This window comes from Atheta coriaria, unplaced genomic scaffold (genome assembly GCF_025399875.1).
Source record: "Atheta coriaria isolate IRGN ID8LTWV9N9 unplaced genomic scaffold, Caltech_Dcor_3.1 hic_scaffold_6_pilon, whole genome shotgun sequence".
Lineage (NCBI taxonomy): Eukaryota > Metazoa > Arthropoda > Insecta > Coleoptera > Staphylinidae > Dalotia > Dalotia coriaria.
In genome coordinates, this window is record NW_027045448.1 from 5,108,141 (window position 1) to 5,122,879 (window position 14,739).

Consider the following 14,739-nt stretch of genomic DNA (forward strand, 5'->3'; position numbering starts at 1 on the left):
TAATGAAAGCAAATAATCGATAAAAATGTATGATAAAAATCTGCAGTCTGAAGCATATAAACAATGACAACTATAGAGAATTCTTATCTCCCTGATAAAATGCGCGCCCAAAGTTGAATTCGACTCAAATCCAGTACGAGACATTGGCGCTTACTGTCAAAGCGCGGACTCCACGGTTGTAAATTCAAGAGAGGGACGTCAAAGGCGAATAGATATTTAGTGACTAGTATTTTTAAAATAATTGTTATAATGGCCAAAAAGACTTATGATTTGTTGTTCAAATTGTTGCTGATCGGCGACTCTGGCGTCGGCAAGACGTGTATACTCTTCCGCTTCTCGGATGACGCCTTCACAACCACATTTATATCCACAATCGGTAAGTTAACCTTTCTGCGCCGTCTTTTTTAGAATTGCAACGATCGCCCGTATCTCACCGACAAAATTAACAATGACAAATTTCATTCTCGATAATTGCCGTCGTCGTTGTGTAAGTGCGTAAGTGCACTCGTGTTAGTACTATTATTAAAACGCTCCAATGTTAGTGAACTAACAAGGGAACAGGGAACTGTATTTATAAATAGAGGGTGAGGTCATTTGTGCCAATTTTGATACATTGGGTCTTATTGCAGGCATAGATTTCAAAATAAAAACGGTGGAGTTGAGAGGCAAGAAAATCAAATTGCAGATATGGGACACTGCAGGCCAGGAGAGGTTTCACACCATTACAACTTCATACTATCGAGGTGCCATGGGAATTATGTTAGTTTATGATATTACAAATGAGAAAAGTTTTGAGAACATAGTAAAATGGTTAAGGAATATAGATGAGGTAAGTTATCTTAATTGCATGTTTTAAATTTAATTACTTACTCAGTAGTAAAAACTTGTTTTGTCCAAGTTATTATTAACTAGCTTGACAATTATGTTAGAATTTTAATGGCAATCATATTTGAATTACTAACTGAATCTTCAAAGAGAAAATGAAATGAATAAACTATGATTCAATTTCTGAGAAGGATTATCAGTAATGCATTTTGCACTCAAATGATTAACATGGGTAATGATTAGGGACAGACAGTGATGTTATTCTAGTAAATAACATAATTGTCTTTATGTGTCTTTATTCTCAATATGTCTTTATCATCCTCTGTCAAAGACGAAAATCATGTTTTAATATAAAATTACTAATTAACGAAAGCACCGAAATGAAACGAGGCGTTTCTCTGACCTAAAATACAATAATTTACTCAAATATGTTCAATTTTTGTTAAATGAATATTTTCTATTTGAAAAATCACCACAAATAATTTGTTACATCATAAATTTTCTTCCAGCATGCAAATGAAGACGTAGAGAAAATGATTCTCGGCAATAAATGTGATATGGATGATAAAAGAACAGTTAGCAAAGACCGAGGAGAAGCGGTAAGAGAAATAGCGCAAAATTCATACATTTAGACTTAATAAACCTGTTTCATGTAGATCGCGCGCGAGCACAGCATAAGATTCATGGAGACGTCGGCGAAGGCGAACATCAACATAGAGAAGGCATTTAGCGAATTAGCGGAAGCGATTTTAGATAAAACAGCCGGCAGGGAGCCGGGCGAACACATTGACCGAGTGACGGTTGACAGAAGACAACAGGCGTCGTCGTCGAAGTGCTGCAGTCACTGAAACTCAACCAATCCCCAACCCCACACACCACATACACGCAATATTTTTAAATCAAACAATAATTGAAACACGCATATTTACTACTTCATACCATCTCTGCATCTTCGCATTTGCATGTAACGATAAGAACAAACATTTTTTTATGTAAATTTAAATAACTATATAGATATATATCGGTTTAAATATGGATATAAGTTATATCGGGTGTGAACGTTAAATTATTGTAGTAGGTGGTATATTTAATTATTGTAAATGTTCATTTCCGAATGACCAAAATCTCAGTGTGTATGACTTTGATTCGAACGAAACGACGACTGCACGATGATGCAGATCGATAGCAATCTAATGTAAAACTCATTGAATAGTTTTTCTTCTATGATTCGAGCGCATACGGTAAGAGTAAAAACAAAGTAAACTTTTGATGTGAAGCCAAAGTGTATAAATCTGCTTAGTTTCTTGCGAATTAATAAAAAAAAATTATATAAATAGGCGTATAGCTTTAGCGTGTATACTGATGGCATAAGTAAACGGATATTAATCATTAATCGACTAAAACAATATGTGGCATATTATATATTAACGACTCTTTGTGAAAACTATTCAGTGATGGATGATAAAAGTAAGAGTAACGTGCTTTTTTACATTAAATTTGATAAATCTCTCTTCTATCTTTTGACTACTTTTGTCAACTACAATATTAGGATACTCATTTGGTTTTATTTATATATAAATGAAAATGTGTTATTGGATTCACTTCAATAATCGCAATATCAATGTATGAAATGCAATTGAAAGAGCTTTTTCAAATAAACTACTACAAACTGGTTTCAATATGATTTATAGTAGGCGTTTAGACGAATTCTAGCGGTGGCATATCTGGATCTATATTTTCTTGCCGCTTCGAGTAATTCTCAACGATTTTACTGAAATCCATATCCGGTTGTGGAGTAACCTCTAAGTAACATCTAAAAATATGATTATAAAACATGTAATGACGGCCATTTTGTTTTCGATACCTGTTATTATCATTTTCTGTTGTATCCGTGTTATACTTTTTTGGTTTTGGTTTATAATTAAGTTTCGGCATTATCAGAACCAAATGTCCTGTAATTTGTGACCTTTGACAAGTACTTGAATCGGTTAGTATTTCTTCCGGTAGTGCGTATTGGAATATTTTTCCTTTAATTGTTACCCTGGCATATAACGGTTGAAGATCTACGTCGATATAACTCGTATCCAAGTGTCTACAATCGCAAAGCATTAGTATGAATTAAAATTAAAATTAGAATCATAAATATTAAAAATATTGTATAAAATACTTGTAAATTGCAATGTCTAAGACGTATTTCGATTCGTCGCTATCATCAAACGTAAAACTCAGTTTTGCTTGATTAATATTAAGCGGTTTTCCAGTTTTGCTATATATTGGCAATTCTTTTGTTTCGTTTTCTTTCACTGCTTCTGTTTCGTCTTTATCTTTTCCTCTTGCAAGTCTGCTACGCCTACTCATCTCGCATCTTGTCTCAGGCGCATGCTCTGATTTTGAGTGCCAAAACACATCGTCGTCTAGATTTCTATCATTCTCTTGTTGTTCTTGTAGTCTTGTGCGTTGGTTTTCTCTGAACGCGTAATATTTTTCCTGTGCTCGCTTTATTTGCTTTTCAGCATTCGGGAAATTCTGCAGAGCTTTGATTCGTTCGCTGGGTACAATATCAACGTTATCAAGACATGTTATTTGTGTTAATGTAGCGATGACATATTGGCGATAGCCAGGATAATCCGTGCAAGGGTTTCCAGTCAAGTACAAATCTCTCAAGAAAATATTGTTTTTCAAGCTCTGCACGCTTTCCAAGTCGCCGATAAAGTTTAGAGTTAAGTCTAGTTTTTCTAGCGATTCACAGCGTTCTAAATTCTCAATAACTTCAATGTTATTAATCGCCAGGTTTAAATATTTGAGCTTTTTTAGTTTATGCAAGTTTTCTGGAAATTAAACGTTTGAATTTAATAAAGTTAAGTATTGTATTAACTAAACTTACCGATTTTTGGTATGAGATTAGATTGCAGATATAAGATTTCTAAATGCTTGCACCAATGTTGAACGTTTTCAATTTTATGAACGTCTTCTTGATGTAAGGATAATTCTTCGAGTGTACCGATGATTTTCTCATTATGCTCAGCTTTCTTTCGCACCAAATCTTCGGTTACTATAAAATATAAATGAATTGCAATGAAATGTAATGAAAAATATAACATTTCTGATACGTACTGCGCACCATTTTGCACCGTATGTGTTTTATGTGTGTGATTTTTATTGAACTTAATAGTAGGTAATTGATTTAACAAATTATCAGTTGCTAAGCAATGCAAACGTGAGTGTAGAAAGAAATGAATCAAAACTAGTAAACTACAGCTTTAGTTTTACTATACACATCAATTTTGCTACCAAAATAGTAAATTAAATCTTTATTATTCTTGTTTTTATAATTTAAATCATCTATTTCTGAGTTATAATTCGTATGCCTCCAATGTAATACTAATTAGTTATCAGTATGAGTAATAGAGGTCGCTGCAATGCAGTTTCTAAACAAAAATGGGATTAAACGTGGTGGCGCAAATTTGTTCACCTTTTTTATGTTTTTATCTTCTTATCTTATGTTGTACCATATAAAATTAATAAACATCTACATAATAACTAGTATTGATAATAAAAACATTTAATGTTATACGTTTATATTTGTTTAAGGTGCATTATCACATATCGAATTAAACATAGAATCTAACGTGGAATTTCGCGGCATGTTTCTATCACACTTAAGATCGACGTGATACAAAAACGCCAGCAAGTGCAACATAAAGATTCTTCCCACTAAAAGACCCATACAAGACGCCAGATACGGAACATTGTTTGCATCGTTCGCATACGTTTCTCGTATCCAATTGAAGACGGACATACTGCCATAGTTAAACATTAAACTTCCCAGTGCACTAAACACATAAAATAACCGAAAACATAAATTAAGAAATAAATAATATTTTAAGTTTCCATCTGGGCATGTTTACAACCTTAACGAAAGACGACTAAACACGTTGATTGGTTGCATATTGGGTCGTGAATAAATCATTACTCCGATTCCATAAACCATGTTATAGTACAGAATACGAGTTGCGGAGTTGGTAACATAACTTAAATTCAAAATATTTAGTAAAACTAAATTATTCTTTTGGGTTGAATGATATTTATCACCTGTTGAGAAAGTACGGATAAATTGCATGCACTGACATGAGGAGATATGCTACTCTTCCTTGAATGGAAGCTACCACGGCGAAATTGTGTTTAAAACGCTTCACAAGTTCGGCATCGTCTTCGGATATTTTGTCGCTCATAACTGGCAGCGATAACACACTGCATTGCTTCTGGCAAGCATTTTTCAACAATTAATTTGTATAATATCTATTTTATCAGGACTGTAATTTGACAAGATTCAAACGTATATGTCAAAGTCAAAATTTGAAAAATTTACATTTGCTGTAGTAACGAAAGCAAATTATTATCAAATATGTTGTTTAAAAAGTAAAAATGTTGCACACACTCAAACTTGTGCTAGGCCCCGGGGAGATTCGAACTCCCGATCTCCTGTTTACTAGACAGGCGCTTTAACCAACTAAGCCACGGCGCCGTTGGAAACATATTTCTTACTATTGTATACAACCAGTTAATCATCCAACAATATTCATTCAAATAGTGGAACAGTTGTGCGTATGAAGTTGCCTATAAACTTTTTAATTTTCAGTCTTTTCGTGATCTCTTGGAAATGAAAAATTTAAACATGCACATGCGCAATACACGCACACAGAAATTTAATATTAACAATTGTAGTTTACATACAAGTATATAGTTCCCATTATAATCATCAAATCCAGGAATTACTAAACATTGCGCGACCATTCACCACTAGCGCTCATCAAAAACAAACTATAACAATAAAGTCAAACAGAACGTGATTTATTAATAAATACTACAATTACTAATAATTCTACGCTAATGAATCACCAAATAGGCATGCAAACATTGCCTCTGAGTGCTTTTCATCGTTCATCGCATTTACGCTCGCACGCAGAACATTTTTGTCTTATCTAATCGCGCTAAGCGGCAACGCTCATCGATAGAACGCGCCAGTAATCAAAACAGAAACAAACGCACACGTCTCCAGGTATAACTCGCGATTGTATTCCAGTTCGGTGACAGCGTCGCGAGAGGCAGGAACGAAAAAATGCACTCGACGTAAAAACGATTTGTCGTGCGATTGCCGATTACTACTGACGTGCGACGTATAGCGTAAAGGGCCAATTAACATTTCATTCATTGCGCGCCGATTGCATGCCAGCAGACAACCACAACCGCCAACAAAATAATAAACATAAATAGTTTGCGATTGTTTCGACGTGTTCAACATGTGCGCCGGGGGCATCAGAGCGTCGTCGACAACGACAAACTCGTTGGGTTTGTTTAGTCTATTAAACTTACCGCGTGGTTTACTAGTGTTGTTAATGTTGCATCTTTTTATTGGATACCGTGAGGTAAGCTTAGGTTAATTATTGTAACTATTTTTATTACTGTGAAAAACATTATTAAGTGTTAAGTGTGTTTATTTGACCAATTTAATACGTGAATAACTATTTAATCGATTTTTTAATATTTTAAAACATTTTTTTAATTGTAACTTTATAAAACGAGGAAATTAAATAATTATACCAATTATGTAATAATTTAATGTACAATTCATGTTTTTTTATCCTTTAAATGTATAAAAATGCTTTTTGATTGTGCGAATAATCAAATGCAACATTTTCAAGCATTTTCCATCAAATTAAAACTTTTCTTATCATCTTTTGCTTTATAATCGTTGAACTAATTGAATTTAATGATAAATTAACACAACTAATTTAACATTTGTTTTTTAGTTAGAGATCAATACAATTTAAATTAAATTATATTAAAAATGCTTCTATTTTGGCAAAATCAGTAAAATGATGAATTTAATACCTTGCGGAATTTAATAGACCATTCAACAATCTGATTAATTTATTGAGTCAAATCACTATATCAACACAGATAAGAATCTTATGTATTGTCAAGGTGTTGCCAGTGTTGTAACAGTTCTCGGCGAACATACTTAATCATAAAAAATCTATGTACAGCTTATAAAACTATAAAAAGTTATAATTTATAACGGCAAATATGCATAACTATCTTTAAGAATTTCAGAATTATAAAAATGAATACTAGCATTGTATTTATCCATTCAATTAGTTTTATGTCACAATTATAGGATGATTGTTAAAAATCTAATTTCTTTTCGGATGTCTTTTCAAAACCTTAAAAGCGAGTGTAATTTTGGTAGTTTTTGAAGAATTCGAAGAAGAAGCTCAGAATTGACGTCTGTTACGCTTGAATATTCAGAAACGACTGAGCATTGTCCTCGCATCAGGCTGCTTTTTATACCTACGGCCTACCCAAGATGTTAGGTGGGGGAAAGTACCTATAAAAACAGTGTTTGACGGGTTGCTGCCACGCGTACGCGTACTTTAATATTTATATAGTGATTAATGATCAATAAAAACCCAATAATAAGTAGAATGATATGAGAAATGTCTGCCACAGTTAATCTACAGATTATCTGATGATTCAATAATGTACGTAGCCATTTAACACATCATAAATCGCATTTAAACAAACAATAAAAAGTATTGATTGAGTTTAAATGTGTTTCTCAGTACGCTGTGGCAAAGTTTGGATGTTAATGAACCGCCAGTGACGACTTGACGCCTACGCCATTTTATTTTAATTTAATAAGCACTAAAACACTAGGAAAACCCAAAATTCAATCACATCTAGCTACCATTTAAGGTTAAGTCTCAATAAAACTGATGAAACTTGACATTTACAAATTAATATCTTTGATATGAAACAAAAGCGTCTCACTGAGTTAAAGTCGTTAATCGTTAACATCTGAACGTAATATGTTGACCTTCACATATTCGGCGCTGCTAATGACAATGATAATATCACAACATAATAAATTATTGTCTCTCGTTGCGTATTATTGTTGCAGGTTACCTCCTATTCATGTTTGAGGCACGTGTAGAACCTGTTGCAAAGTTCCGCAAGTTTTACAATCCGCTGTAGAAAATTACACTGTTCTCGCGACTAATGTCTCGCGACGAAACAAAAACTTTCATACAAGTATTCGTGGCCCGTGATTCAAGCCAAAGATTAGTGTACCGTTTACGTCTAGGTAGTTATAAAATCTCCGAATTGCTCAACTCGAGTACGGTACCAAGATCGAGAACAAACTGGAAGTAATGAATGAATCAGTATCAACGTGTAAAAATTCGATTTACGCACGGCGGCTGTGTGTCGAACTTTTTATTACAAGGTTATTGTGTTCGCCGGCGGTGAAGTCCGGTATAGAAAATCCTGATCATAAAAGAAAAAGTAAAACACGCCAAAATTGTGGGTTTTACCACCCAGACGACGAAAATTATTAATGAAAAGTGCCAAAAAGTGCGAAATAACTTCGTTTTAAAAATATACCTAATATAAATTATCGAATATGTCGAACACTTAATTGAGTATTGTGTTTTTTATTATGATAAATCACCCACAGAGAGAAACCTTTCAAAAGTAAATTTGAGTGATGGTAAAAAATGTTGTGTTGATTTTTAGTTTTTGCCACATGAACATTACGAGTTGTTACTTTAGAAATTCGAAGCGTGTTTGCTGCCTGCGTGTGTGTGTGGGTATTTTGTGTATGCTTCAACGCGTTAAATGATGTTGCAACGAGGTAAAATGTAAAATGAACCTCCCGCCTACCGGTCGCAGCGTTCGACGGCAGTCAAATTTTATTTGCCTAATGAGTAACACGCATCGCCTCGATTTTGCCAGAAGCGCACTCGAAACATACGAATAAATCCGCGAAAAATGCTTCACACGCGATTTAATCATTACGCGTGCGGCGCGATATTCACTTCACGAAGGAAATTGACACGGTGCGCGATCGTGCGATTCAATTAAGACATCACCAATTAAGTTATTATTATTATTAATATTAAATACCTAGTTAAATGGCGCCCGGACGGATTATTTTGACTGTTGCATCGAAACTTATGTTGAATTTAGTAATTGTGCTGTTAATTCTGGAATACTTAAGTGTTGCTACTGTAAGTTTATAATTTTAATTGTTTGTTTGATGATAATTAACATTAACGCGTGTGTCATTATGTAATTAGTTAATGTTAATTTGTAAATTACGATTAACTTTGGGTAGAAGTCATTTTACGTTGGTGCTTAAACATTTTGGTTATAATTTTTAATGTGAGAGCGTAAAAGTTATTTTGGGTTGCCTAATGGCTGCTAATGGATAGCCAAGCAGGTGGAGGGAAGGAAATTTTAAGGTTATTTCAATATCAAGAGTTAACTTCAATATATATACGTTTACGAATATAAACACGTATTTTTTTAGAGATTTAGATGGTTGTAGCACAAAATGTCATATTTTTATTAGTTACTGCACATAACATGATATATTTATTAGTATTTTTCTATTTTATAATAGCAATATTGAATTAACCTCAAAATTTAAAGACATGGTTAGAAAAACTTGTATTATTTTAAACATTTTGATACATAACGTAATAAAATCACAGTTTAATTAGTTATTACATAGTTAAGCACATTTTTTCCATATTTTATACAAAAATCAGTGAAAAAGTAATGGTTTTTTGTGTTTTTTGCAAATATTTCGTTCTAAAGCTATTCCAAACTTATCTAACATCAAAATTCCCTTTCAATATAAAATATTTGAATCATTCTGTGATTTAAAAACCATCTAATATATTAATCAACAGATTAATTGCTGTAATCTCACTAAAAGCACTTCAATTTGCACTTGAGAATGTAGTCAACATAATTTTTGAATGCTTTAGAGTATTCATTACTTAAGATTGTGATAAAACACGAACAAAGTGTAAAATATGTTCGCGTGCATTTTATTACATGAATCCCCAGATGTGTGATAAAGTCAAGCTGTTTTTACACCTATTTGCAGAACACTCCCGCTTTGTATGTTCGACGTATCAGCATAACAATAAATCAGAAATATTTAGCATAAGAGTAACACGTGCGAAAATAATTAATAATAAGTGACATCAAATATAAAAAATAATGTGTGAACTACACACATTACACATGTTAGAGTCACAGCGAATTCTTTATTCCTAGATTACTCAATTAGTATATAAAAATATTCATAGTCAGGTGGAATATATTATTGTGAAATTCCTTAGAGTTAACATAAAACATAATAACATAAAATAAAAGTGTTGCGATATTAATAAAAACGTGTTGTTTGCCGTGTTCTGGAAATTCAGTTGTTAGAGGCACAAGGTGATCTAATTTCCGCTATTGATAATAATGTGTGCAGTCAGGTAATTTCCTGTTTTGCTACGTCAACTAGCTAGAATCGATATTTATCTAAAAATGTGTTATTTTTGCGCATATTATTTGGATGTTTAGAGATTCCTAGAGTTTTCCGTTATTATTAGTGTTTTTTATCTATAAAATTGGAATTTGGACAATAAAATAATCGGAATTATTTGTTTAAGATAAGAATAATGTATACTACTAATATTATTGCTCTATATATTGTGCAAATATTCGGTATTTTCATAGCACCAATTTAGGAAATGTTTGGTTAATATAATTTTATCATATAAATTCACATATTTACAATATTATAAACTTTTTTTGAAAGTTTCGATGCTTTGGGGAATCGATTACACAAATATTTATTAAATTTACAACAAACAGAAGGTTTCAATTAGTTTTAGACGTGATCCGTATTCACAAAACGGAAATTATGCCTTCTAAACAATTGTAAAATAGATATTTTCCTAAATTAACGTTAAAGTTGCGCAAAACTTTGCAATATTGCATGTAATTTACATTTTAGTGTTTTTTGTGTGTTACTACAATTTTAAACGTTAACATTGATTTCCACATTCTTTTAATAACTCCTGATAGTATTTCCTTTTTCGATTTTCTATAAAACTTTTCGTAAACAATCGCATAAAATTAAGCAAACAGTTTTATTAATTTACAGCTTCTCCAAAATATTTGCCTCAAGTTTACCTCAATAAATTAAAATCCACGCGCATTCATTAATCCCACAACCAGCAGACCGCACAAACAAATCCTATACTTATCCAATGCTTATTGCTTTTTGATGTGCCTACGCGTAGTCGAATAAGTCGTTAGTTCCTAACATAAAACAAGACCTAAACCGTCGAAATTAATATAAACTCATCTTTTAATCGCATAAAACTCTAATTTTAGATCCACGCCTCCAACCTCGTCCAAATCAACGCCACCTTCGACACGAGAACAATCAAATCCGGTCCAATTTTCTTCTACGACAAACGCACCATATTCATATCGATGTTTGAGTACTCGCATCACGCATTCGATAACATGTCGAAACACCGAAGATGGTTCAAAGTAACCGCCGCCAATGGCACTCAAATCGACATGTATTTCATACAAGATATCGACGCCAATCAAACACCAGCGGAATTGACGCGCGATTATCAAAGCGAAAATATTTATCTGCGTATTGACGAATCTCAGCACGACATTACACGCTTTGCTTCGCTTGTAATTGTGGGCAGGTCGGATGAGATTGTCGCTTCGGTTGATATCACCTATGCTAATGATACAATCATTGATGGCATTGAACAACGCACAACTAATACAAATCCCATGTTCCAGGTTGGTTTGGTATTTGTAATCATAACAAATATTTACTTATATCTCGAAATTTCCAGGGCGGGTTATTTGTATTTCGATATCCAAAGTGTTGTCCGTCTGGAATGTATGCAGGTAGCGAGGGATGTGTACCAATGGAAAGAGATCCTTCGTCGAGGATTCCAATACATGAAAAAAAGGAAGAATATTTTAATAATGAATCGATGAAAAACTTACTTTACGAACCGTATTTTCATCGACCTGAATGTGATGATATGTAAGCACAAAACTTCAAACATATCAAACAGCTATCAAGTTAATTTACTTTATATTTTAAAAGGTTTATCTTGGATCCAAGTGATGAAGTGTATATGCTGTCTACTGGACAATTAATCTCTGCATTACCACATTTTGCATGTCTCGATTTTATTGAGGATGAAGAGGGCTATATGCACGAACAAATTTTTATGTGTGCTGAAAATAATATTAACGCTGAGTTGAAGAATACAATTTATGTTGGACGTGAGTAATCTTACCTATAAGTATGAATTGCAGCAGTTTTGAGTAACTTTCTGGTTATTTTCTTTTAGTGATGTATTTTTCTGCGGCAATGTTACTTGTCTGGGCACTTGTATTAACGATAATGTTGTGCAATGGTGCATTATCAGTAAAAACAATTATTGTCCTATCGATTCTGTATTCAGTATTTTATTCATTGCACTTCATCACACTTGCAACGGCAAGAGAAATTGGAGTTGTTTCTGATACCTGTAAAATAATGGGATATATTTATCAGTTTTTGTTGTTGGCATCTTTCACGTCTTTGTTTGCGTTGATTTTCGAAGGGTTTTATCGTGTTAAGTAAGTTGTTCGTACTCAACCATATTTGGGCACTAATATAGTGAATTTTTAGACATTATAACAAAGAGCATTCAAGGAGTCGCATGTATTTCTATATTGGATTCTGCGCGGTGCCAATAATTACAACATTAGTATCAATATTTACCAATGAATTGACATTATCTACAACGAGTAAAATACAACGTGATAGTGCCTGCTGGTTTAGATGTAAGTTGTTAGAAAGTTATTTTACTTTTTTTTAATTCAAAAATTAATTGTTTATTCTTTTTAGCGGATAGAAAAGTTTATTCTTACTACGTACCAATCATATGTATCATTTTCTGCTGTATGATGATACAGATAAAAACTTATTTCGACATTCGTGAAAATCATCGAAAAGCCCCTGCGCTGTTTTTGTTAGAGGAGCGTAAATTTAAAAATATGTAAGTGATTGCCAAATCCATCGCTAGATGTCCCAATGTGTATCAAACGCAACAAAAATTATTTATAAACGCGTTTGTTTACTTTCTGTTGTAGGTTTCGTTTGGGCGCTTATCTTAACGGTATCATGACTTTTTGTTGGAGTATGGAGGTTGCTGCATATTACCTTGAAGCGCAGAATAATTTCTGGTTCGTCGTTGATGCGTTCAATTCAATGCAAGGTTTTGCTATCTTCTGCGCGTTTTCTTATCACTATTGTATGGTGTGGAAGAAATTGTTTACGTGCTCGACGCAGAAAATACGCGCTCGTAGCAATCGCAGCAGTTCGCTCTCGGAGTGGAATATGCGCGAATTGGATCCATTAAAATAGCAATGTGTCTATTTCATTTAAATTATTTAGTAGTTTATAGTAATTGTGATAATTTATTTATTCTTTTGTAATTTTATATGTGATTGCAATGTCTGAGTGGAAGTATAATTTCTGTGTATTGTGTTCTTCAGTAATTATTTAATAAAAATGTTCAAATCTTTTAAGATATCGGCGTGTGGATAACTTATTTGTGTCCCTGGACGTGTCACGCTATCGGATGCTAATTGACATGCAACTTTTATGCAGTTTTCAATGTTATTTCGGTCCCAATTTGCTAAGAGAAACGCAAGAGCTCCGATGAACATATCGCCAGCGCCTGTACTATCGACGCAAGTTACTTGAGGGCAAGGCGTGTGGAAAATATCAATTTGCGAAGGTTGTACTCCGAATAAAACACCTTCGGCACCCATTGTTAATATAACAGATTTACACCCGAGTTGTAAAAGCTTTTTTAATGCTTGTTTCCCATCACTGCAAATAAAATGGCGTAAATTGTAAGAAAATTTTACTTTTTCTATTCTTACTCTAAAGTTTTTATAGGTATTCCAGCAAAATCTTCTGCTTCACTCTCATTTACACAGAAAATCGTTGGTAAAGTCAACAATTCTGCTGGAAATTCTTTGAATGATGGTGCTCCATTCAATATTGATATCTGTGAGATAAATATGTACAAAATTATACAAAATCAATTAAACAAGTAATAAATTTACCCCTTTTGACAACTTTAGAGCAGTAATAGCTACTTCCATTTTAGTTTCAAGTTGACAGACCAAAATCCCAGCATTTTCCACAACATCTCTGCACTTTTCAACATCTTGTGAGCTTAAACTGTTATTTGCACCACTCACAATTACAATTTGATTTTCCCCAGCATCAGATACATTGATTTGTGCAATTCCAGTGCTCTGTCCATCAGTTTTCATCACATTAGTAGCATTTACACCTAATGATCTTAGGTTTTCCAGATAGTTCTCTCCATGAGAGTCAAGTCCAACTCTTGCAATCAAAGTTGTCTTGCCTCCTAGCTTGGCTGCAGCAACACATTGATTTGCACCTTTCCCACCAAAGTTAGTGACAAATTTTGAACCATGAATTGTTTCGCCAGCTTTTGGAAGTCGAGATGCATAGCTATAAAATTTAATTTGATCAGTATTAATGAAATGAGCAAAGAGGAGACAAACCTAACAAAATCAACCATGCAGCTTCCAACAACTACAATACTTTTAGGATCCATCTTACCGAGTGTTAGGTAACTGTTGCGGGTATTTAATTCGCTCTCACTTGATAAGAGCTATAGATAAGAAAATAGTAATGTATGTTAATAAAAATTAACTTTATTACATTGAGGTTAAGAGAATTCATTTTCAACATATTTTACATTGCAGTATAATAATAACAAACAATTATAAATTTATAATTATCTTTAATTATTCTATTAAAAAAGTAGTAAGAGGTGCAAAGTGTAAATGTATTTAATTAAAACTAAAATTAGTTTAACAACTTTTTCTATGACCAAGCAACTGTCATTACACAAAACTAGGTATAAGTAGGTATTTATGTTACTATAATATGTAATTAAACCAAGTATGTGATCAGAAGCTTTAAATATTGGT

General features: G+C 33.2%; 4 protein-coding genes and 1 non-coding gene across 7 annotated transcripts; 2 read left to right on the forward strand and 3 right to left on the reverse strand.

Moving 5' to 3' along the window:
• The first annotated feature begins 133 nt into the window (after positions 1–133).
• Positions 134–2,498, forward strand: Rab10 (RAS oncogene family member Rab10). The gene is made up of 4 exons (XM_065305638.1): positions 134–376; positions 630–829; positions 1,335–1,424; positions 1,482–2,498. The coding sequence occupies exons 1-4, from the start codon at positions 250–252 to the stop codon at positions 1,671–1,673; spliced, it is 609 nt and encodes a 202-aa protein (XP_065161710.1). The 5' UTR covers positions 134–249; the 3' UTR covers positions 1,674–2,498.
• On the reverse strand, positions 2,371–3,986 carry tilB (touch insensitive larva B). Of its 2 annotated transcripts, XM_065305633.1 has the most exons (5): positions 3,940–3,986; positions 3,710–3,877; positions 2,993–3,653; positions 2,690–2,917; positions 2,371–2,638 (listed from the first exon to the last, which is right to left on the reverse strand). In XM_065305633.1, exons 1-5 carry the CDS (start codon positions 3,947–3,949, stop codon positions 2,524–2,526), a joined length of 1,182 nt encoding a protein of 393 aa, XP_065161705.1. In that variant the 5' UTR covers positions 3,950–3,986; the 3' UTR covers positions 2,371–2,523. The 2 variants fall into 2 exon arrangements, with proteins under 2 accessions (XP_065161705.1, XP_065161704.1); XM_065305632.1 differs by having other exon boundaries at positions 2,371–2,917.
• Positions 3,987–5,276: 1,290 nt separating this feature from the next.
• TRNAT-AGU (transfer RNA threonine (anticodon AGU)) lies at positions 5,277–5,350 on the reverse strand. Its single transcript has one exon. It is a non-coding gene; the product is annotated as a tRNA-Thr (tRNA).
• A 488-nt stretch (positions 5,351–5,838) lies between these two features.
• Positions 5,839–13,292, forward strand: LOC135793986 (uncharacterized). 2 transcript variants are annotated; one of them, XM_065305109.1, is made up of 8 exons: positions 5,839–6,251; positions 11,068–11,499; positions 11,556–11,752; positions 11,816–11,997; positions 12,066–12,336; positions 12,389–12,543; positions 12,608–12,758; positions 12,853–13,292. In XM_065305109.1, exons 1-8 carry the CDS (start codon positions 6,126–6,128, stop codon positions 13,124–13,126), a joined length of 1,788 nt encoding a protein of 595 aa, XP_065161181.1. In that variant the 5' UTR covers positions 5,839–6,125; the 3' UTR covers positions 13,127–13,292. The 2 variants fall into 2 exon arrangements, with proteins under 2 accessions (XP_065161181.1, XP_065161182.1); XM_065305110.1 differs by lacking the exon at positions 5,839–6,251 and adding an exon at positions 8,546–8,894.
• On the reverse strand, positions 13,170–14,644 carry LOC135793987 (ribokinase-like). Its single transcript, XM_065305111.1, has 4 exons — positions 14,308–14,644; positions 13,837–14,254; positions 13,651–13,778; positions 13,170–13,597 (listed from the first exon to the last, which is right to left on the reverse strand). The coding sequence occupies exons 1-4, from the start codon at positions 14,358–14,360 to the stop codon at positions 13,261–13,263; spliced, it is 936 nt and encodes a 311-aa protein (XP_065161183.1). The 5' UTR covers positions 14,361–14,644; the 3' UTR covers positions 13,170–13,260.
• Positions 14,645–14,739: the final 95 nt, after the last annotated feature.

What these genes read in the sequence shown, in the direction of transcription:
- LOC135793986 (XM_065305109.1), top strand. Translation starts at nt 6,126, where the DNA reads ATGTGCGCCGGGGGCATCAGAGCGTCGTCGACAACGACAAACTCGTTG. An exon ending in ATACAAATCCCATGTTCCAG is followed by an intron (nt 11,500 to 11,555) that starts GTTGGTTTGGTA and finishes CGAAATTTCCAG; the next exon opens with GGCGGGTTATTTGTATTTCG. An exon ending in TAGTGCCTGCTGGTTTAGAT is followed by an intron (nt 12,544 to 12,607) that starts GTAAGTTGTTAG and finishes TATTCTTTTTAG; the next exon opens with CGGATAGAAAAGTTTATTCT.
- Rab10 (XM_065305638.1), top strand. Translation starts at nt 250, where the DNA reads ATGGCCAAAAAGACTTATGATTTGTTGTTCAAATTGTTGCTGATCGGC. An exon ending in CACATTTATATCCACAATCG is followed by an intron (nt 377 to 629) that starts GTAAGTTAACCT and finishes GTCTTATTGCAG; the next exon opens with GCATAGATTTCAAAATAAAA. An exon ending in GGTTAAGGAATATAGATGAG is followed by an intron (nt 830 to 1,334) that starts GTAAGTTATCTT and finishes ATTTTCTTCCAG; the next exon opens with CATGCAAATGAAGACGTAGA.
- LOC135793987 (XM_065305111.1), bottom strand. Translation starts at nt 14,360, where the DNA reads ATGGATCCTAAAAGTATTGTAGTTGTTGGAAGCTGCATGGTTGATTTT. An exon ending in TGCATGGTTGATTTTGTTAG is followed by an intron (nt 14,255 to 14,307) that starts GTTTGTCTCCTC and finishes TAAATTTTATAG; the next exon opens with CTATGCATCTCGACTTCCAA. An exon ending in ATACCTATAAAAACTTTAGA is followed by an intron (nt 13,598 to 13,650) that starts GTAAGAATAGAA and finishes TTTTATTTGCAG; the next exon opens with TGATGGGAAACAAGCATTAA.
- tilB (XM_065305632.1), bottom strand. An exon ending in TAATCTCATACCAAAAATCG is followed by an intron (nt 3,654 to 3,709) that starts GTAAGTTTAGTT and finishes TTTAATTTCCAG; the next exon opens with AAAACTTGCATAAACTAAAA. An exon ending in TTAGACATTGCAATTTACAA is followed by an intron (nt 2,918 to 2,992) that starts GTATTTTATACA and finishes TTGCGATTGTAG; the next exon opens with ACACTTGGATACGAGTTATA.